Source organism: Crocuta crocuta, unplaced genomic scaffold, assembly GCF_008692635.1.
Source record: "Crocuta crocuta isolate KB4526 unplaced genomic scaffold, BGI_CrCroc_1.0 scaffold51, whole genome shotgun sequence".
Classification (NCBI taxonomy): Eukaryota; Metazoa; Chordata; class Mammalia; order Carnivora; family Hyaenidae; genus Crocuta; species Crocuta crocuta.
In genome coordinates, this window is record NW_027527624.1 from 666,948 (window position 1) to 689,363 (window position 22,416).

Consider the following 22,416-nt stretch of genomic DNA (forward strand, 5'->3'; position numbering starts at 1 on the left):
ATGTCTTATCCCTCATTAATTTGGAATTTTCTAATTTATCTGAACATTGGAGAACAAATGTCTTTTTGCATGTTCCATCCTATTTATGTAAGAATTTCTTTATTTGGTGCCTATAGTTTAGTATTTGCTGTGACATATTCTATGAGTATATTGGTAGAAAACACCAACATATAGCTAATATTCTGTTCAAAGAAGCAAGAGTCCTATCAAAACTCTCCTTCTTGCAAAGAAAGCATAGCCCAAATACTGACTGCTTTGATTGATAGCATTTTTTTCTTTTTTTTAATGTTTACTTATTTTTGAGAGAGTACATGTCGGGCAGGAGCAGAGAGAGGGGGGTCAGAGGATCCAAGATGGGCTCTGCACTGATAGCAGTGAGCCTGATGTGGGGCTCAAACTCACAAATCATGAGATCATGACCTGACTTCCAGTCAGATACTCAACTGACTGAGCTACCCAGATGCCCCTCTTCCCTCTTTTTATAAAGATATAAATCTCTAGTGACATTACCTATCTTTTCTTTTTCCCTCTATTTCTTAAACATATTAATCTTAATGATTTTATGATCATTGTCAACTAACTCTAATATCTCAATAAGATGACAGGTTTTTGTTTTTCATCAGAAAGTTTGACAGATAGTTTCTGGGACACATGGCCTTGTTTCTTGACATGTCTAGTAATTGTTTTGTTAGATGTCACATTTAGTGTGTAGACCTAAGAGGGTCTCACATGACATTATTCACCATTTTCTATTCACCATTTTCTCTGCCAAACAATGATAGAGGGGGATTATTATTTTCATCCAATCAGTGTTGAATTAAGTCAAGGCTGATTTGTAGTTTTGTTCAGATTCAGTCTCTGACCCATTTCTAGGATATGGCCCTCTAGGACTTACAACCACTAGCTTGTTTGGGTGGGCCACCTCCCTGGTCCCTAACTTTAACTATTTATTGTCTGTTCAATACAAAAAAGGGGAAAACAAACAAACAAACAAACCAAAAACCTCTTCTTTGTATTCTAGGACTTTTTCACTGTGTGTTTTAGACCTCTACCAAACTTTCAATTTAACTTCTAATTTAAACTTTTAATTTAACAAATGTCTTTACAGAAAGTCAGCCATGTATTTAAGGCCCCTCAATTTTCAATTTGACTGTAGGCCCAGGAGACTTCTGAAAGTTCTAGTTTCTCTGTTCCCAGGTTGAAATTCCACCCTCCCATTACTTAGTAGTACAAGCAAATGGATTGTAATTGATAGCACCCTCTTCAGGCATTTCCTCTCTCTGGAATCTTACCCCTTTAGGTATCTTGCTTCCGTAGTTCTTGAACACCATTAAACAGATATTTTCTTGAAATGTTCAGGCTTGGGGCACCTGGGTGGCTCAGTCGGTTAAGTGTCCAACTTTGGCTCAGGTCATGATCTCGTGGTTCGTGGATTCGAGCCCGCGTTGGGCTCTTTGCCGATGGCTAGCTCAGAGCCTGGAGCCCGTTTCAGATTCTGTGTCTCCCTTTCTCTCTGGCCCTCCCCTGCTCATGCTGTCTCTCTCTCAGAAATAAATAAAACATTAAAAAATTAAAAAAAAAAAAGAAATGTTCAGACTTTTCTCTAAGTTAACTAAGTTATGTTATCACTAAGCATATTTATCAGTCAAAAAATATTTTACCTAGACCTCCATTTTATAAAACAAGAGGTGTTTGGCAAGAGTTCTGTTAAATAGGTGAGATTATAAAGTGGGTTAGAAGAAAGGATGTTCTTCAGTAATACCTAATTATCATAGAGATGCTGGCTCCTAGACATTTACCAATATTCCACAGGTATTCCTTAAAATTTAATTAAAATTGATTCAGAACATCATCCTATGTGCAGAGCCAAGCCAAGATCCTTTTAAAAATTTCTGTTAAGTTGGACTGGGTAACAATATTATCACTCTGTGCCAGGTACCACTTCCACTGATTTTTCATATTTTTCTGGCTTTTGTTTTCCCTCTTACTCTTCCATTTGCACTGCATCCCTTCTCCCCAAGTACCATGTACTCAAAGCACACACTAGTACCAAAAGTATGGGTGAACCAGGTATAGTGAAAAAAGAGTCTTGCTTAGCAGATATCTGAAAGGAATAACAGATCAAAGAAACTCCAGCCTAAAAACAGATTTTGGGCTCATTCTTCTAAATATTTGCTAGGATAACAATATACAGTTAAATAAACTTGGTCTGTGGATGTATCCTAAAAGTCACCTCCAAAGCAGAGTGGCATTGAGATTCACAAGAAAGTATATAAATACTGTTCTGGATCCACTCACTACTCCTTACTGGGTTGGAGAAATCACTGGGAATTGGAGCTCAAAGAACGTTCCTAAGTGGAAAATCACAGGACATTGTAAGAGTCAAGTAGGATGAAAGAGAGGCAGTTAGCATATGTTGAGAAACACTTAATATTAGAAAGAGAAAACCGTACTTAAATACCTAAAAAAGACTTTTTTGAGTAGATACATGATAACATTGCCAATTTAAAATTTCTGGTAAAATGATAAAACTCAAATAGACCCCGCTTAAAACTGAATTAGTGATCAGAAAGATGGAAAAAGAAGGAACATTGCCCAAGAGACACTGCTTTCTTCACATTCTCACAAGGGAGTTGAGAGGTGGCGTCAGCATCCTTGGATGCCTCCTGCTCTTTTGAATCTTATGGACTTTCGCTACCTCTCCTGATTTCTATCATCTATCAAGCTTCAGTCACTTCCGTCTTTTCCCCAAAGTCTTGAGAACCCTGACTCCATCTATAGTCATAAACATAACTGGAAAAATGTAATGCATTTAAGAGCATATTGGCCAGCACTTCAGCCACCTAACACCCAATAACCAACAGTCATTAGCTAGAACAAATCCATTTTTTAAATAACAAATGGTTATATGATAACCAATACTTCCCTAAACACTTATCCCAGGGCAGGCTCTCTCCCATTTAGACTATAAAATCCAGGAATATAAGAAATTTTGTCTGACTTATTTAACTGCTATATTTCTCACTCCAACCATGGTGCCTGCCACAGAGGAAACTTTAAGAAACTATCTGTTAAAATAAATAAGAAGGAAAAACAAAGAAGAACATTTTAGAGTTAGACTCTGGAAATAGATTGCTTCTATTTGAAACCTGGTTTATCTGCTAATTATTTGTGAGACTACCATCAAGTCCTAGTTCTTAGTGTGTCTCAGTTTCCTCTTTTGTAAAATGGAGATATGGACACAATTGTTACTATTTCATTCTTATGAAGAGAGATTAAAATACATAAAGAATTTGAAATCCCATGCAAAGCGCTACGTGTCTTAAGGGGCACAACTGAAGGTAACTAAGAAGTAAATACATAGATGGAAAAATAATATGGAGAATCCAAATAAATACTCTGAATAAAGAAATATTTGAGTTTGAGATGGAGAGAATATATAATAATCCCAGAGAAATTCCCTAACTTGACAAAGAAATAATTTTACCAATTTCCAATAAGCTTAAATGATAAAGATAATAGTAAGTGGTGCTGAAGTACTTGTCTGCAAAATAACAAGCTAATAGTCAATGGATCTTTTTTAGTAACACTTGAAAAAAAGTACTACAATCAAATAATCCTATTCCTGTTAGGATATCATTCATGTGACAATCAGGGAAGAGTATTTTAAAATACTCTTCAGTATTTAATATAATTAATGTAATATTCAATACAAAATCTATCAATTATAAAATTCCATTGATAAAATTATTGGAGCTATAGTAGCCAAATGAAAATAAGAAAAGAATAAGTATCTGAAAAGGTAAAGTCAAAGAATTAAATGAACAATATATGTTAAACATCAGACAAAAATAATGATCTAAGTGTAGAGTTTAATCACATGTGTGAGCATTAAAGATACTATAGAAAATAAGCATCTTTCTTGGGGCAGTTGACTGCCTCAGTGAGTTATGAAACTGACTGTTGATTCGGCTCAGGACATGACCTCACAGTAGTGAGATCGAGCCCCACATTGGGGTCCATGCTGAACTTGGAGCCTGCTGAAGACTTCTCTACCCTTCTCCCTTTGCCACTGCCCCATGCACGCTCTCTCTCTCTTGCTCTCTCTCTCTCTCTCTGTCTCACTTTCTCTCTCTCAAAAAAGGAAAAATTTTTTTATTGTTTATTTATTTATTTTTGAGAGAGAGAGAGCATGAGCATGGGGGAGGCACAGAAAGGGAGAAAGAATCCCAAGAAGGCTCCACTCTGTAAGTGCAGAGCCCACTTCAGGACTGGAACTCAGAATCCACAAGGTCATGACCTGAGACCAAATCAAGTTGGACACTTAAGGGACTGAGCCACCCAGGCACCCTAGACTAAATATCCGTCTTAAGAAATGTTTATGAAATGGACTTTGGATGTTTTCAGTAAGAATATACTCATTTATTGTATCTAATTAAAAAATGAAGAAAAGCACCCGAAACACACACACACAGACACACAGAGCTTTATTTCCTGGCTTAACATTTACACTGGCTGCCCAGCATTCTACAGGAGACTCACACTATGTTACTACTCACCACCATTCTTCCTCTCTCATCTTAGAATTTATTTTCTCTAAAAGAAATCTGTAGTCAGCTCTTAAATTAACATTGTTTCTCGCCTACCACTTAATCTGTAAGGTTGTGTTGTCTCTGCTATAAGGCAGTGATCTAAGCTGCCAGAATGCTGAGAATTAAAGCACAGAGCCCTTGCTTTCAGGGGACTTCTGGTCTAGTTGGGGAAAAGAAGATGTTATGAAATGTGACTTGCAACTGAAGGCAGTGACACTTCAGTTTCTTTAGAGAGTCCACTAAAAATTGTACTGAAACGTGATTCGATTTTAAAGGATACAATCTTCCTCCAGGTAGAATGAATCTGAGGATACTTTTCAATTAGTCTGAGAAGCAAGACAGCAAAGAGATGACAGAATACAACATCATTTAGAAGAAACTAGCCAGGGAAATGTGGTAAGGCAGAGACACCGGCAATTTACTCACTATTGAGAGCACACTAAGTATTAAGTACCACGTTATCTATGTTCTTTCCTTTAAAAAAATATCCTGCCATTAATCCTTTTTTTGTCCTAGGACCAAATTGTAGTGAATAGAAAATTTGGTGCTTAACCAAATCTTTAATATTTATCTGGAAAATGATGACCCTTACCTATAAGAATACTGAAGACTTTGATTTGGAAAGTAACCAAGTATAGAATTTCTATTATTTTTTTTCTTTTTACAACATATACAGCAAAATATATATTGTAAATATGTTTGTTTGATATATGACCTTATTTATCATTAACTGACATGTCACTAATAATAGAATTTTATTTAAAATTTATAAAAAACATTTCAGAAGATATTTTTAAGTCACAAGCATTTTCAAATTACATTAGTCTAAAACAAAACAAAAAAAAACCCATGAAATGCTTCCTGATTAAAATATAAGTTTTCCTATAATTACCTTCTCTTGAAATTGTAATAGATAAACTTCATTTTAGCCTTGAAAACTCCATTGTTTAATTCCAACTTCTTAACCAAATTTCTATAGCTAATGCACTATAGTCATGACACCAAGTCCTTCAGTATAAGCTTATACCAGGGTTCTATACACATGATAGTTGTATTTATTCATTTTGTAAAAAAAAGTGTACTCTAATACCCAAATACAAAATTATCATTAGTCTACCAGGTAAGATTGTTCCACTTCATAATCTTTATTCCCCTTTCTTCAGGGACTAGGTTTTTTATGATGCAAGGAGATTTGCCAGCCTAATTCCTAGGCTTAATTCTAATTGTCAAGTGCATTTGTAAGTCTTACAGATTTTGCTAGGGGAAGCAATCATTTATAACTAGGTGTATACTTGCATCTCTGTTTACAGGGTTCCAAATCACATTTAATAAGCCTTTCAAATTTGAAAACCTTTATCATAATTTTGTTGATAATTTGCTATCTACTCATAGTTGTCTCTTGGTTTTATTCTTCAGATATGTGTTTTCCACTTTGGTAGACACTCCCATTCTTTAAAAATGAATGAGTCCAGATACCACATTTTTAAATGAATGAACTGCCCTGAAAATTACAATTTTAATCCCATTAAACAGAAGATTCTGTCGACTATCATATTCACTTTGTTGCAGCCTTTTGAAGATTTTGGATTTTCCTTGTTTATATGACCTTTAATTGTTTCTTGGGAATATTCATTTATACTTCTGAAAATGAAGATCCTATCATTTGTAAGTTGTCTTATGATTTTTAGCAAAATACTTATGGAAATGCTGGAAAATGCTGTTTTTCCTTGTGACTATTCGGGTTTGGTAAAAGAGCATCTGAGTTTATATTGAGTTTAAGATAAAGACTATTTTCAAATATGATGATTTTTTAAAGTTTATTCTTTTATTTTGAAAGAGAGAGATTGGCAGGCAGTGAGAAAGGAAGAGAGAGAGTCCCAAACAGACTCCATGCTGTCAGCATTCAGAGCCCCACACAAGGCTTGATCTCATGAACCATGAGATTATAACCAGAGCCAAAATCAAGAGTTAGACACAGACCACTGAGCCACCCAGTGCCCATCAAACTTGACTATGTTAAAAAGCTTTTAAAGTGGTGTCATTTAGGGCCTTTTCTTTCAGATTTCACAGCCCATTGGTTTGAAACATGTTGGAAGCCATGAGAGACTTGATGCATATTGTGTACTTCTTTCGCACTGTCAGATTTGTAGTAGTCCCAGAGTTTATTTTTGTCCTTCAAATGAGAACTCGCAGCTGGTGTTGTAATGTACTTAATTTCTCTGCAGAGTCTAACCATTTAAAATTCTGTTTTTAACCACAGGGCTTCAAGAGACCATTTAGCCATTTCTCCCAGTTCCTAAATAAAATAACAGACACATAATCCAAACCGAGAATATGGTTGTGAATGATGCCTCAAATATCCTCTAGTGGATGTGGTAGCAGCTGGGCCCTGTTGAGTCACTTACCTGCAGTCTCTGGTGAGGCTGACACACACTATTTGGGTTCTATTAGGGATCTCCCTTCCCTCGCAATCAAATCTCAGTCCTCCTTACTAGCATGTAGGTGGTCACACCTGATAACATCACACTGTCCTTGATGGGAAGGAAGATAGAGACTTAGAGCTTGACTAGGAAGAAGGCAAAGGGTTCATATGGCAATCTTGACCCTAAAATCAGAAAGCATGACTTGCAAATGCAGTGACTTATTTTAGTGGCCATTTTGCTCTAGATGGGAAAATATTATTCTGTTCTCTTCTTAGTTATTTTAATCTCTGTTGATTTTCTTTTTACTTTTATATATTTTTCCTAATGTATTTGCCAGACCCTACCTCCTCTCACCTTTTTATACCCCCACTCACAGAGACAGCAAAGGACAGCTCCATTCTACGCTACTGTAAGCAAAAGTATAAAAGCAGACAAAGTAAAATGTGCCTAATGTTTGCCATTCCATTCCACTTTCCTGTATGTTTTCCTTTGGTGAAACTGTAGGTTATTCTCTGCCTTAATCCCTTCCTGGCTCAGAGGGACATAATGCTCTAGGAATCACCTCCTCCACCCTCTGCTCTCAGGCAGGGGAAACATTAAAACAACTTCATAATAGGATTATGTGTTCACTTTTTCAAACTAAGGATTTATCCTCACAATTTCCTTTCATTGTTTACAAATTTTTTTACCCCAAATGTAATATCTTCTACTTTGATTCATCCGTTTCCACTAAAAATAATAGTATTCATTAAAGGTATGTGATAAATAATTAGTAAAGGGTTTCTCTTATAGTTCTTACATTTGTCTTTTTTTAATAAACTACCTTTATCTCTCCTTCTACAATTATTATATTATTGTGATATCTTTATGAATTATTATGAATTTGGGTTTGGATTTCTACTTTAAAAGTTTCTGTTTTTTTATCACCTTCTCCACTGTTAGTAACACTCATGCTAATTCATCTGTGTTATTCATGAGCAAATTTGCTGATATTCTTCAAGATTCATATTTTTGCTTCATATGTATTTATATTCTTTTTTAAGTCTCTAATACATAGTCTTGTACGTAGAGACAGACATAATTAGTGGCAAAGAGGAACTGAACACTTTCAACTGTGGTTTTAAATGTTCATCATAAATTGTAGCTTCTTTTTGGGAAAGACATTTTCCTGCTGTGAATGTAAGATTAAGGCTCAAAGGAAAATGGTAAAAAAAAAAAAAAAAAACCTCATAATAGCTACTGCCTGGTGTCTGATAAAGAATTGATATTAATAAATTGATTGTTAGCCTCCTTTAAGAGCATAGTCTAAGTTTCTCCACGTACTTGGTGGGGCCAGTTAAGATACTTATAACTATTTTACTAACATAGTTTTGTAACGATTCTGAAAGCAGAAGCCTTAGACAGTGGATGGTTGTATTTATCTGGGATTTAAAGATTATCAAGGAGTATGGCAGATGGTCAAAGGGTTGACATTCCAGGGTACAAATAAGAACATAATGACATATTGGATCATACATTCGTTGTTTGGCAGAAAAGCAAGCGAAGCGAGGAGGATGTTTACAAACTTAAATGAACAGGCAGAATCAGGCATCTGAGAATTGATATTAGGGCAATTCTAGGGTAAAAGAAGGGGGAAGTCAGGAAACAGGAGAGAAGCAATAAGCATTTAATAGAGAGCATGAGCAGATAATGCTGCTGAAGTGTTACAGGATATGTAAGTTCATTTTCCTTTTAATGTCTTAATACATGTCAACATAATAAAGAAACGGCAGCAGAAGACAAGTTCCTGCTGAGTGTAGTTCAAATCATTATTTATCAAGTACCTATTATGTGAGAGGAGCTGTACAGGAAAGCAAAAGAGCATTGTTTCATGCATGGGCTCTGATAATAGTTAAATTATGAGTACATCTTATTGCTGCCGGAATCAGGAAAAAAATGAAAACAATATGAAGTCATGCATATTTATCTGTCTGGTAAAATTAAGTTTCTATTTCCTAGCTTTCTCTTCAGACAGATTTAAAAAACAATTTTTAAGTTTAGTTCAATTAGAGATTCATATCTGGGGATCGATCATAAATACTTGTGCTGTTCTGATGGATTTAGAAATATTATTTTAATGGTCTGCTGGCTGTGATTAAGATAAAGCCTATCTTTATACCTGTATTATCAAACAAAGAATCCTGTCAAATGGCAGGGAGTGTATGGATGTCCAATAATCGAAATTGTGAAGAACACATAGTTTTAATACTTACCAAGATATAAGGCAATTTTGGACTTTAATATAGGATCTGTTTTGCCTCAGAGGGGGTATTTAAAAAGCATCCCTTATTTTAACTTAAGCTGTATTACAACTCATACAAGTAGCACAGAGATTGGAATCTTTCAAGGTCTTTCAAAATACTGATCAAAAAAACAATAGGACACATGCTATTAGTTCAAGAAAATTCCATCTGAATTCTAGAAGCAGTATGCAACTTGCATTATACTATCGTATTCTGTAGGCTTCTGTCCCTGTAGTAGCATAGAGGATGCAAGTGTACCTATCAATTCACAAAACATTTTATTGTAAATATTTTGTTGTGGATTATCAGCCAGGTATAAAGTCCCTGGAGTTATTACAGCTCCAAAGTGAATTTTTTTCTTATTACGATTGCTTTTCCCAGTCATCACATGCTATTTTTAAACTGTCTACATGAGTTAGATATTACATATCTGTAGAGCAGTCTCCCTACTTCCTCTCATATGGGTCATAGTCATTTAAGAAAAAGAAATAGGGGGCACCTGGGTGGCTCAGTCGGTTAAGTGTCCGACTTTGGCTCAGGTCATGATCTCACGGTTCGTGGGTTCAAGCCCCACGTCGGGCTCTGTGCTGACAGCCAGCTCAGAGCCTGGAGCCTGTTTCGGATTCTGTATCTCCCTCTCTGACCCTCCCCTGCTCATGCTGTCTCTCTCCCTCTCTCAGCAATAAATAAAACATTATTTTTTTAAAAAAAAGAAAAGTAAATAGAACATATATCAAAATATAGAATGCTTTGACATCTGTGTTGAAAAAATAAAACACATTTAAGGCTATCTCCAAATTACATTGAAGATAGAGTTGCTGGGAATATCAGGGATATATTGATTATATGCCAAAAAATATTAATGACTAAGAGAGTCTCCCTATGTTCTGGCCGTTTTTTCTGAGACCCTTTGGTCACCACCTAAATCTATATCCGATATGTAGAATTTTCACACTTTTGCTTCAAAAACTCTTTATGTAACGTATTTTTCAATTTTATTTTACCATCCCAAAGTCTCTCAATACACCCCTTTTGGGTTAAAATAGAACTTTTAAGGTGGTATACTGGAAAGTATGCACAGAATTTCAGTGCAGTCTTCTCACTAAAGAGATGCATAGGTATTCCATACCTTTACTGAATGATTCCAATACTGTTTCGTTTATCTGAACATCCTATGGCCTTATTCCGGCATTCAGAGATACATATTATAAAATAAAAGCTGTTACTCCAGATCTCTTATATGATATTTTTACTCATCTAATATGCATCTTTATTCACATTGTTTTAGCTGAAGTTCTTTCTGCTAGCTGTCCAATATGTTCTAGAATACTAGCCAAGTATATATTTCTTGGCTTCCAAGAGTTCTATGAGCTTCTATCTCCATTCAAACTATGCAGAATTAGAATTAAGGACCAACCTTGGGTACACATTGTAGAGACTGTCCTTTATTTGCCATTGATAGTTAGCACTTTTCATGTCCCTTCCTGTTATGGTTGACCTGTATTAAGCTTGTATATTTTTATCCACTTGGAAGTGAAGATTTTCTATATTACTTGGTTTATTTTTTTAATTATACTTTAAGTTTAGAAATTTGTTGTTGCTCTTGAAACCTAATCTTGCAGTTTCAACAACACAAAATTTGTTCACTGTATCAAAGTACATTTGTGTGTATATATGTGTGTGTATGTTTATGTATGTATACATATATATATATATATATATATATATATATATATATATCTTAGCTCTTTCATTTTAGTTCAGAGTTTTCTTGTTCAAGTTCAGTGAGCCTTCAGCCAAGTACATTTTTTTGCAGTTCCAGTTAGGTACACAATATCCCTTTTCAGGAGCTCATTATTCTGCTCTACTAAGTCTTTCTAGGTCGGAAGCTCTTTGCTTCCTGAATTCTCTTTTCTTTCAAAAGTCAAACCTTCAACTGGAAAAAAAAAGAAAGAAAGAACAGTTTTACATCTCTATGTCTGAGTGTTTTCTATTTAAGAACTTAAGGTGTACTAGAAACATTTTCTGTCTTTCTCCTTGTTTCTGATCATGTTTCTGATTGCATTTCCGGTAATTATTCTGAAAGAGAGTATGCTTCCAGATTAAGAATGTAACATGTAGACTAGATCAGAGCCATAAAAGGGGGCCCACGCCTACCATTCATGTTATATCATTCCACACATTACTAACCATGTTTATTGCAATCAGGGACCAGGACCTTACATCTCTTCTTCAGAGGCCAGCAGTGAGATTCTCAAACATATTTGTGCCTGTGAACACTTAGTTCATACCTTTTCCATAGACTAAGGAGCTGTAAATATAGGCAAGTTTATAATAACCATGAAGCAGTGTTCTACATCTGAGGGATGTGCTGCCTCAAAGCTCAGGTCTCTGGGAAAGGGCTCATGGCTTTTGTAATTATACAATACACATGATCCAATTTTGGCTCTTTTTCTTTCTCATTCTCAACTTGCTTCAGAATAGACAATCGATACATTTTTTCCCTTTTCTACTGGGTAAGAAAATATTTTGTAATTTGTCATTAGATTATGTATGCTCTTAACAAACCTCTAAGCATATGTTTATGTGTACATATATGATCATATGTGCATATGACTATAAAAACGTATATGATGCATGTGTTGATTACTTTATTACATTGAATATTTGAAACGTGTTATCTTTCTATGGCATTAATTTGGCAGTGTAAAGTCAAGAAAATATAACTGTAGGGTATTTTATCATATCTGTCTTAAACATGCTCATTGGTAATAGAATTTCAATTTTCAGAATTTAAAAAACATTGATAAGATAAAAGAATCCCTAAATGTAATTGTCTAATGATTCACTTACTTTTTAGTGAAAAGTAATTTAATTCATAGGTGTATTTGCAGGTTAGGTTCTCTGGAAGCTCTGACTTGGAGTTTCAAGGGCAGGTTGTTTACTGGAATGTGCCCTTGGGATCTACATCTGTGGGCAGTGGAAGGAAACAGGTTGAGCAGAGTGAGAAATTAGACTGCTGTGCAAATTTAATGCCTCACAGTCAACCCAATAGTAAAGCTCTGGAACTATTCCTGGCATTCAGTAGGTCTACATTCAGTGGAGATGAATCCACCTGTATAACCTTGAAAGCAATGAGTCATTGATGATGAGCTGCTCCAGAAGGATGCAACACAGGGCCAGGCACTAATCTACAACTAGGGCAACTAGTTATTTGATGCACTGGATCTGCACAGCACATCTAAGTGTATACCAAAAGGGCCTATTGACGAACAAACTTGCTGGAGTGAAAATAACAATACTAAGATAACCATATACTATGTGCACTTGAGAGCATCAGTATAATTAGAAGTGAATTGGTAAAAAGGCAGTGTGATGTTGTGGTTTTTGGAATGTATTGGGGTTGTATCCTGATTATTTACAAGCTCTATATCTTTGGGTGATTTATCCTCTGGGGCTCAGATTATTTATTTTTTCATTATTATATATAGTAAAAATGATTTTGCTAAAATATAAGAAATTTAACATCTTGCCTCTATAACCTATAATCCACAGATTGATCATGCAAACAATTAATGTAATATATAGCATTTTGAAAGCACATAAAAAGTAGAATTAACTATTTTAACCCTCATTAACTTTCTATGGTATGCCTACCATATAACAAGAGTGCTTCACATCACAACTAAATCTGAAAAAGTTTATTAATTGATCTGGTTGATGTGGGGACCACTGTCTCATTTCAAAGTTTAGGACCCATTGGCTTGATTCTGTATCCTTTTCAATCTTTTTGCCTTCATGTCCGTGTCCAAAATGTTGATGCTTCTTCACTTCCCTGTCTTCCGCCCTTTCCTTTCTCTAAATTTGGGCTCAATTAATTTTCCAAGTCAGTATCTCAATTAAAGAACATATATTAGTCATTCTTTAATGATCGCCCCTTCATGTCCCTTTGTCCATTTCATGAACTAATTAAAACAATAAAAACACATACCCATGTTATCCATTAAAGGAAATGTGAATCTTGAACGGCGGCTTTACTAAGTACATTTTGTTTTGCTTATGTCTGTCATAGATAACACAGCCAGCATTCTGACAAGGCGGAGGAGATTTAGTCGAACTATTCAGGATGTGTATTATCTCCCCATTATGATCTCTGATGGTGGAATCCCCTCTCTCAGCAGCAGCAGTACCCTCACCGTCAGGGTTTGTGCATGCGAGAGAGATGGGCGCGTGCGGACCTGCCATGCGGAAGCGTTCCTGTCCTCGGCTGGCTTGAGTACAGGAGCCTTAATCGCTATTCTGCTGTGTGTTGTCATTCTCCTAGGTAAGTCATCCTGACTCCTAATGTTGTATGACGGTGATTCTGAGTGTACCCTATGGTGGCCAGAAGTGCATTAGAAAAAAGACAATGAAAGTGACTTTGACAGAACTTAAAAATTAGGAACACAAAACTTGGACCACAAAGTATAGCAGCACAGACTTCTTTTTAATTAACATTCTCAATACCAAAGCTGATGGAGAAAGAATTTGATTCAAGTGTGAGTGAAAGAGTTGAAATGTCAGAAGAAGGGAAAGGCTAAGAGAGAAATCTTTTTGGAAAGGATCTATTTGGGAAATAATTGATATTAAAAATTCCAAACACCGCATTAAAGGAGCTTTTACAATATATTTCAAAGAACACAAGTGACATCATTCTAAAATGAATCTAAACACCATATAAAAATAGATTTCTTGTGGAAATTTCTATTCCCCTAAAATAATCATCAATGTTAGCTGAATTTTAAAGTACAAAGTCTGAATAATTTTGGCCTTAAAGACATTAAATTTTATTAAGTTTAATAGAATTTCTATTTGAGATTTGTATTACATTTCATTTTAATACAAATAAGAAACTTTCTCTAATTATATATTATCATCTTAAAAGTCTAAGTCTTACCACAGCCACATTTGAAGCTATTACTGTAACCTCTTTAGAATCACTATTTCAACAAGAACACAAATCCCATTTTTTATAACAAGAGAAGTAGATGTAAAGAATCCTTCATTTTTGTTGAAAGTGGGTAGATATTTATTTTTCCAGCCACTCTCTTCTTCCTTTCTCTTAGCATCCTTATCATTTGCTCATTTTTTCAGTACTGTGTACATGTGGGGGAAGAAAAAACTGTATGATTTACTGAGACAGATTTTTTTTTGGCAAGGAGTGTTCTTGTTTTGTTCCTGAGGTTAAAGGCAAATCACCAGTATAGAAGGAGTAGAGAGCAAGGTAGAATGAGGCCAGGAAATGGACTGGATGTTTAGGGAGCAGTGAGATAGTTTGGGGCTCCATCGAACATGGTAGATGGTAGGTTTTTTTTCTAGGAGTGTCAAGAGACCTTTCAAGCAAGAGGCTCCATTCATAACATTCACATTTGAAAAAAGATTGGTATAAATGAAGTAAGGAACAGGCCTCATGATGGAGAGAGAGCACACAGGCGAAGCAATTAGGACAAGAGTGTGTTTGTCTTTCTCACCCGTCTTGGACTAGCATAGTTAGAGCAGAGGTGAAGAATAGTAGATAGTATCAAAATGTTTTAGGTGAAATAAAAAGTGATCTTGGCCAATATGATTCAGATCCCTAGATGAACAGTTTTTGTCAAAATCTTAACAGAATGATAAATGAAAGTACCTGTGATTCATTTGAAAACTGCAACATTCAGAATTTCATGTCAGTGAACTAATATCTAATGTTTATGACATGTATATTTTTCTTTTTTTAATTTTTAAATTTAAGTTTATTTATTTATTTTAAAAAAGAAAGAGTGCAAGGGACAGAAAGAGAGGGAGAGAGAGAGAATCCCAAGCAGGCTCCCCACCATCAGTGCCAAACCCAATGTGTGGCTCTAACTCACAAACCATGAGATCATGACCTGAGCCAAAAGCAAGAGTTGGATGCTCAACCTACTGAGCCACTCAGGTGCCCCAATAGTATGTTTTCCTTGAAACAATTGTTCAAAGGCTACAATACAATAGCCAGGGGGGAAAAAGTGATCTTGGGTAAATTAGATAGATATTGTCTGAGTTAGAAGAGGTTCAAAGGACTTTTCATCTCTTACTGAATGTGGACACCAATCCTCGCTCAGCTGGCAGCATCCGAAGTGCATGTTGTTGAAGTCACTACAGCCAAATATAAAGACAGAAATGATAATCAAGGCTGAGCTGTGTTGAGCTCAAATGTGGTCACGGTGTCAAGAAGGATGTGCCAACAGGACAGAGGGAAGGGAAGGTCAGAGAAGAAGGAGGAATAAGTGTAAAGTATAACGTCATCACGGCCAAAGGAAAAAATAATATATCAAAGAGGATAGACTATTCAACAATATCAGAAGCTGCTCAGAGGTTAAATAAATTGTGTATCTAAGCATACCGACTGCACTTAGCAATGGGGAGCATGGGGATTCGGTGCATCACCTTCGATGTGTTTCCCTGCAGTACCATCTTACTCGAAGCCTGGTGGAGAAGGAAACCAGCAAAATCAGGCTTTCTCAGTTTTATTTATATGTATATTGATTGGTCACAACTGATATTTGCTTTACATATATATTTGTTTGCTATTTTAATATATATATAAATATATATTACGTATATATATATTTGCTTTAGACATTTAGGTATTACTTTTTTGGCATTTGAAAATTAGAACAAAAGATCATAAACAAAACCAAAATGGAAAATAAAATAAAACAGCTACACATATGGATCCCTCTAGGTTTCTAACCTAAACCATAAAGAATAGAACCCGGTAACTTTAGTATCATTTCCTCGAAAGTCCTTATTCTGAAAGATAGTTCATTTAGAGGAGTCACATTAGCTTTGCCTTTTGTTTTCATTTGTTACTATAAAACCATTTTTGAATGCTAAGGTAAAGGTTTAAAAAGCTAATTGAAAAATGTTAATATACAGGTACATGTAAGGTATACTATGTAAAATAACGGTTGATTTCTTCATGAAACAATACTTCCCTTTAATTGACTTTATGAAAATGTCATTTCTCCTCGGGGATAAATAAGAAAACATTCTAAATTTTATGCTCTCCCTCAGGACTAATGGAAAAAAGGTGTTATTTAATATGTTTACTCTTTCCATTTTTATTGAAACTCAGATGTGTTTTTACAGTTTTATCTAAAGGTTGTAGAATAATTTCTTAAGTTTGGTTTAAACAGCTATTATTTATAATGTAATTTTAATTATTCATGGCATTATAAGGGTTTTTATTGTTATTCAGAAGATACCTATTCAACAGACTTAGAATGTAATCATTTGTAATATTGAAATAATGTTGGCTAACGTGCAATGTTATAATTTTCAAGGAAAATATCAGCTATACCAGTGATAGCAAAACTTTATTGTAGAACTTTTTGTAATTCTGAAATAATGTTAAAAACTAACAGCTAAACAAGTTATGAAACTGATATTTTAATATTGAAATGTTTTATTTATTAACTGTGGAAATGACTTGTATAAACACAGCCCTAGTTTTGCCATTAATTAACCATATGATCTCAGGCAACCTATACAGTCTCCTGTTTCTATATACAAATCTTATAATAATAAATCATCAACTGGAAAAGAACATTAGAGTCATCTATAAAATTCTGTTTTCTTACAGGATAAAAATGATTCCGTATTTTGCAGTATGGTCAGACTACATCTAAGTGTGTATCAATTATCTGAAATTGGTGCTTGAAAACTAATGAAACTCACTTGGAATGGTAGATGTGCAAGTTTTGAGTTGAGTTATGTTCCATCAGGATTATCTCTTTAAGATCCTTTTTAAATAGGATGAATGGGAGAGAATTTAGGGTGAGCCTTCATGATGCACTCAGAACTTGGTTGTAGAGGAAGGGATAGCTGGAATTCTCCTTCCCTTCCAGAGATATGACCTTTCTTTCCCAACCTCACCCCATCACATGTGAGAGGGTCCAGAGCAGGCAGCAGAGCAAACCTCAGTCACTGGTGGGACACAACAAACCTTTAAATCTGGCTCTGACTCAGACTACCCATAAGTCCACACATCACATTAAAAAAATGTGACTTCAATGAGTCCACCAGCTGGAGTGTTCCTACTCTTGGATATAATTTTCCTGATAAATGAGGACCAGGATGGATTTGATGTGAGAGGTTGAGGGACTAGGAGAGAAGGGTGGAGCTGGTGAGTCAGTTGAGTGCCCGACTCTTGATTTTGGCTCAGGTCGTGATCTCACCATTTCTGAGTTCAAGCCCCACGTTGGGCTTTGCACTAACATTGCGGAGCCTGCTTAGGATTTTGTCTTGCTCCTTCTCTCTCTTACCCTCACATGTTCTCTCTCTGTCAAAATAAATAAATAAACTTTAAAAGAAAAACAAAGTGTCACTAACTAATGGGTATGACCAATAGCACAAGAGCTAATAAAAGTAATCTTTCTAACTTGGGCCACCTCCTTTCTACCAAACTCAGTACCCACATATGATCATATTAAAAAGAATGAAATGCTTATATGAGCAATAAATCTGCTCTGAAAAATATTTGGGGGATATGTTGGGAGTCAGTATGGAATGTACTCAAATGCAAGCTGTATGACAATTCAACTTTTCAAAACTCAGACCCCTTTAGAACTCCAGGCACATTGGAATCATATATAAATAGATGAATAAATGAATGAGTGAATGATGTGAGAATGGAAATATAAAAATGTTTCCCCAAATTTAAATTCCTTTCTAAATAAAATAAATTAGGAAAACTCAATAAGTTCATTTTAAAATTCTTAAATAAAAAGAATACAATGGATTTAAAATCCTGATCAAACTGAAAGAGAAGAAAGTGAAATATACTAACCCGGAATGAAATAGTCATTAGAATAAAGTCCTCCCCAGGACATGTGGGTGACTCAGTTGGCTAAGCGTTTGACTTACGCTCAGGTCATGATCTCATAGTTCAGGAGTTCGAGTCCTGTGTCAGGCTTTCTGCTCTCAGCACAGAGCTTGCTTTGTATCCTCTGTTTTCTTCTCTTTATCTGTCCCAGTCCCTGCTCCTGTTCTCTGGCTTTCTCCCAAAATTAAATAAATGTGAAAAAAAATAAAGTCCTCTCCAAATTACTACAGTTTATTGTTTCAATCCGCATTATATAAAACTCACAAATACTGAAACTCATATAATCTTGAACAAAGAGGTTAAGAGCTGTATCCCATTTCTTTTTCAATGCCATGGCTCCATCACATTCTCTCCTCGCAGATGACCACTTAAAGAGGCACCTTGTTTCACATGTGTGGTTTGATTGACTGTGGGAAGGGGGGAGAAGAGTCATTTGAAGACACTCTTTTGGCTTCAATTTTTAAATAAGAGTTTAACTCTCATATTTATGTGAATAATTATTATTTTCATTCTGTTAAAATGTATTTGGACATGGGATGTTTTGGGAAGCATTTAGTTTGGTTTTCAACATTATAACATGTTATGAAGCAAAAGCAGGTGTTTGATATAATTAATGACCATAAACTGATTTAAAAATTATTTCCTAATGAGGCTATTATCATTCATGAAGATTCACTTAACACAATGTCACATCATCACTTTCACAGAGATTACTCTTTTGATTTTTTTCAGGTTTACGTATTTATTTTCAGAGAGAGAAAAAGAGAGCAAGAAAGCAAGCATGAATAGGGGAGGGGCAGAGAGAGAGAGAGAGAGAGAGAGAGAGAAAGAAAATCCCAAGCAAGCTCTTCACCTGATATGGGGCTTGAACTCAAACTGTGAGATCATGACCTGAGACAAGTTCAAGAGTCAGATGCTTAACCGAACGAGCCACCGAGATGCCCTGAGATTATTCTTTTGTCCATCCACATAAGAATTGTTTACAGAGTATCTACCTGGTGCCGTCTGCACCAAAAACATCTACTGAACAAACATAAGTGTAAAGCGATTCACTGGGAACACGCCTTCTTATCTGTTTCCACATTCTTCTCTGAGTTTATTTAAAATTGCCTTCGACTAGAGGGACCGCCTGTCCAATTTTGCCATGAGGTCTTATAGTAATTATAAACAAAATCCCCTTTCAGTCTTAAAAGTGTCTCAGATTATACAGTTAATTATATGTTGGCTATGTTAGTTAAAAAATCTAGTTAAAAATTATTTTAAAAATCTAGTTAAAAAGTATTTAGTTAAAAAAAAACCTAGAAATCGTTGGTCACTAACAAATGATTATCTATGCCTACAAAAGAGATATAGGTAAAACCTCAAAAGTTCAAACTTAATTAATATCTATATTTTGAATCAAAATATATCAAGAATATTTTTTAATTTGGGAAAATAAGCAAATATAAGTTTATTATATTTATATAATTATAATAATACTATATTTATGTAACTATAATAAAAAAGCTAGCATGATGTCCAATATTTCATTAGGCAAATATGGCACTAATATTGGTGAAGGACACAAATTACATCCACAATTTGATAATAATGTTGATAGCATTTTCCCTGTTACATATGTACATAAATTGCCTTGAAATCAACAACCAACCAATTTAACATAAAGAAAAGAAACTTGAGAGGTTGTGGGAGGGGGGGATGGGCTAAATAGGTAAGGGGCATTAAGGAATCTACTCCTGAAATCATTGTTGAACTAGATGCTAACTAACTTGGATGTAAATTTAAAAATAATAAAAAAATAAAGAGGGTTAAGAAAAATAAAAAAGAAAAGTAACTTGATTTATTAACAAAGGTAAGACATTTTACTATAATAAATTAGGCAGTCTGTAGAAATAGATGATTTAAGTTAGAACAACCTTCTTTACTTAATCATAAAGATGAACTGAACATATATATTGGATGATAAATCTTCACCTCTGAATAGAATGAAGTAAGTTACTTGAGGATACTGTTCAGGGCATTGAATTAGAAAGCTTTAAGTGGGATTTGTACTAAAATAAATAGGAAGGTATTAGATGCATATTTGCTGCATTCAGCAAAATTCTGTGTTCTCCCCACCCCCAGCAATGAAGTGCTATATTAGATAATGTCTTTGAAGTATAAGCAGCATATCTGGAAAACTATTTTTAAATAGCATAACATTAGTGAAGCAGGGTCACATGTAGCACCAGCTTTTCATTTCCAGCTTTCGATAAGCATTGTACTCCAAACACAGTGACTCACCGCTTCCCCATGTCTGCTGTAATCTCCCCCATTGTGTTCTGCCATTACCTAGTCAGTATCTTTTTACTCTGTACTTTTCAAAATGATTTTCTGACCCTTTCTATAGGTGTTCTGTCTTTTTTTCTTCATTCCGAGAGCCACTCCTTGCCTTTTCTCTGTAAAATTAGATTCTCCAGTACACTGTAACCATCTCTTTCCACATATAGTGAACTTCTCTCACACAATTATCCCTTGCACTTATGGCTTGAAAATCTACTTTTCCTTTTTCTATTGTCATCGTAAAAGCTCATGCACACTACAATATCTAGTTTAAAAATAGACAAATCTCATTTATTGTGTTATTTAGAGATATCCATAAAAATGGGTTAAATTACAAGAGAAACAAGGAAACAGTAATGATAAAATAAGGGTCGAAGTTACTTTTTAGAGGTATGAGGGAAAAAGTCAATTTCTAGGGTACTAGAACTAGGTATGTTCTTTATCAGAGGATAGCTAACCTGGCATTTGTTTGTTTTCCAAGATACACATTGTTAAGGCTGCCAGATAAAATACAGTTGACAGAAATAAATAGATTAAAAAAAAAACAAAATAGAAATGTGAATTTCAGGGTGCCTGGGTGGCTCAGTCAGTTAAGCATTAGACTTTTTTTAAAAATTTTTTTAATGTTTATTTTTTAGAGAGAGAGAGAGAGAGCACACCAGCAACCAGGGGAGGGGCAGCTACAGAGGGAGACAGAGAATCCAAAGCAGGCTCTGTGCTGTCAGCGCAGAGCCCGATGTGGGGCTTGAACCCACCAACTGTTAGATCATGACCTGAGGTAAAGTCATCCACTCAACTGCCTGAGCCACCCAGGTGCCCCAAGCATCAGACTTTTGATATCGGCTCAGGTCATGATCCCACAGTTTGTGAGTTCAAGCCTTATGTTGGGCTCTGCACTGACAGCATGGAGACTGCTTGGGATTCTCTCTGCACCTCCCCTACCCCATATTGCGCTCTCTCTCTTTCTCTCAAAATAAATAAATATACACTAAAAAATATGAATTTCTGATAAATATGTATGTCTACAGGTGTATATTTGGGGTGTATGTGACTATAATAGCATAAGTATGTCACATGCTAATTATAAACATTTTGTTTCTATATATGTATATTTATCGTTGTGTGTACATATATGTATACTATGTATACACATATACACATATATGTGTTCCACATGCCATTTGAATGTACTCCTTTGATTATTATACTGTAAAGAATGTTAATACTAATGAACCTAGTAACTGCTATCATAAAACCTTGAATACCAGCTGACTGAGAACATTCTGTAGAGCTGAAGTAAAGAATATTTGGCCTAATAGCACAAAATAGAAGTGAAGTAATGCTTTCTATTTAGTAATGGCTTAGTATCATCAAATAGAAAGATGTGAAAATACTGAGAAACACCCAAAGGAAAGTGCTCAAGACCTATTTACATTATTTCATCTAATGGTTGTGACATTATTGGTAATAATCCACATGCCCAGCGGCTCACTCAGTTCCTCATTCTGTATTTCTTTTAAATAACAAAATGGGTTATGGTAATGGAAACTTCATCCCCTTTGGTATGAGAAATCATAGATTATAGTCTAAGTTCTTCCATCAGTCACTTGTGTAAACTTAGACTTGGATCTTAGTCTTTCATGTAATTTCTCTTGAGCCTCAGTTTCCCTGAGGAAACCCACAGTTTGCCATGAAGATTAAATCAAAAAGTTATATAAAAAAACATTTGTAACCTGAAAGCTTCCTATGAAACAAAAGTAGGTACAAATAAACTAACATCAAGGGGCTTCTTGGTGGGTCAGATGGTTAAGCTTCCGGCTTTGGCTCAGACCATGGTCTCATGGTTCACAAGTTTGAGATCTACATTGGGCTCTGACAGCCCAGAGCCTGGGGCCTGCTTCAGATTCTGTATC

The 22,416-nt window shown here is 35.3% G+C and overlaps 1 protein-coding gene across 6 annotated transcripts in view; it reads left to right on the forward strand.

Annotated features, from left to right (window-relative positions):
• The window catches only part of LOC144238239 (cadherin-18), a 595,479-nt gene that overhangs the window by 571,572 nt on the left and 1,491 nt on the right, over positions 1-22,416 (forward strand). For 4 of the 6 annotated variants that reach the window (XM_077772003.1, XM_077772012.1, XM_077772021.1 and 1 more), the window contains one exon: positions 13,370-13,621. In XM_077772003.1, coding sequence (XP_077628129.1) covers positions 13,370-13,621 — 252 coding nt within the window. The remainder of the gene's footprint in view (positions 1-13,369; positions 13,622-22,416) is intronic. The other 2 variants (XM_077772030.1, XM_077772038.1) reach the window with 2 other exon arrangements.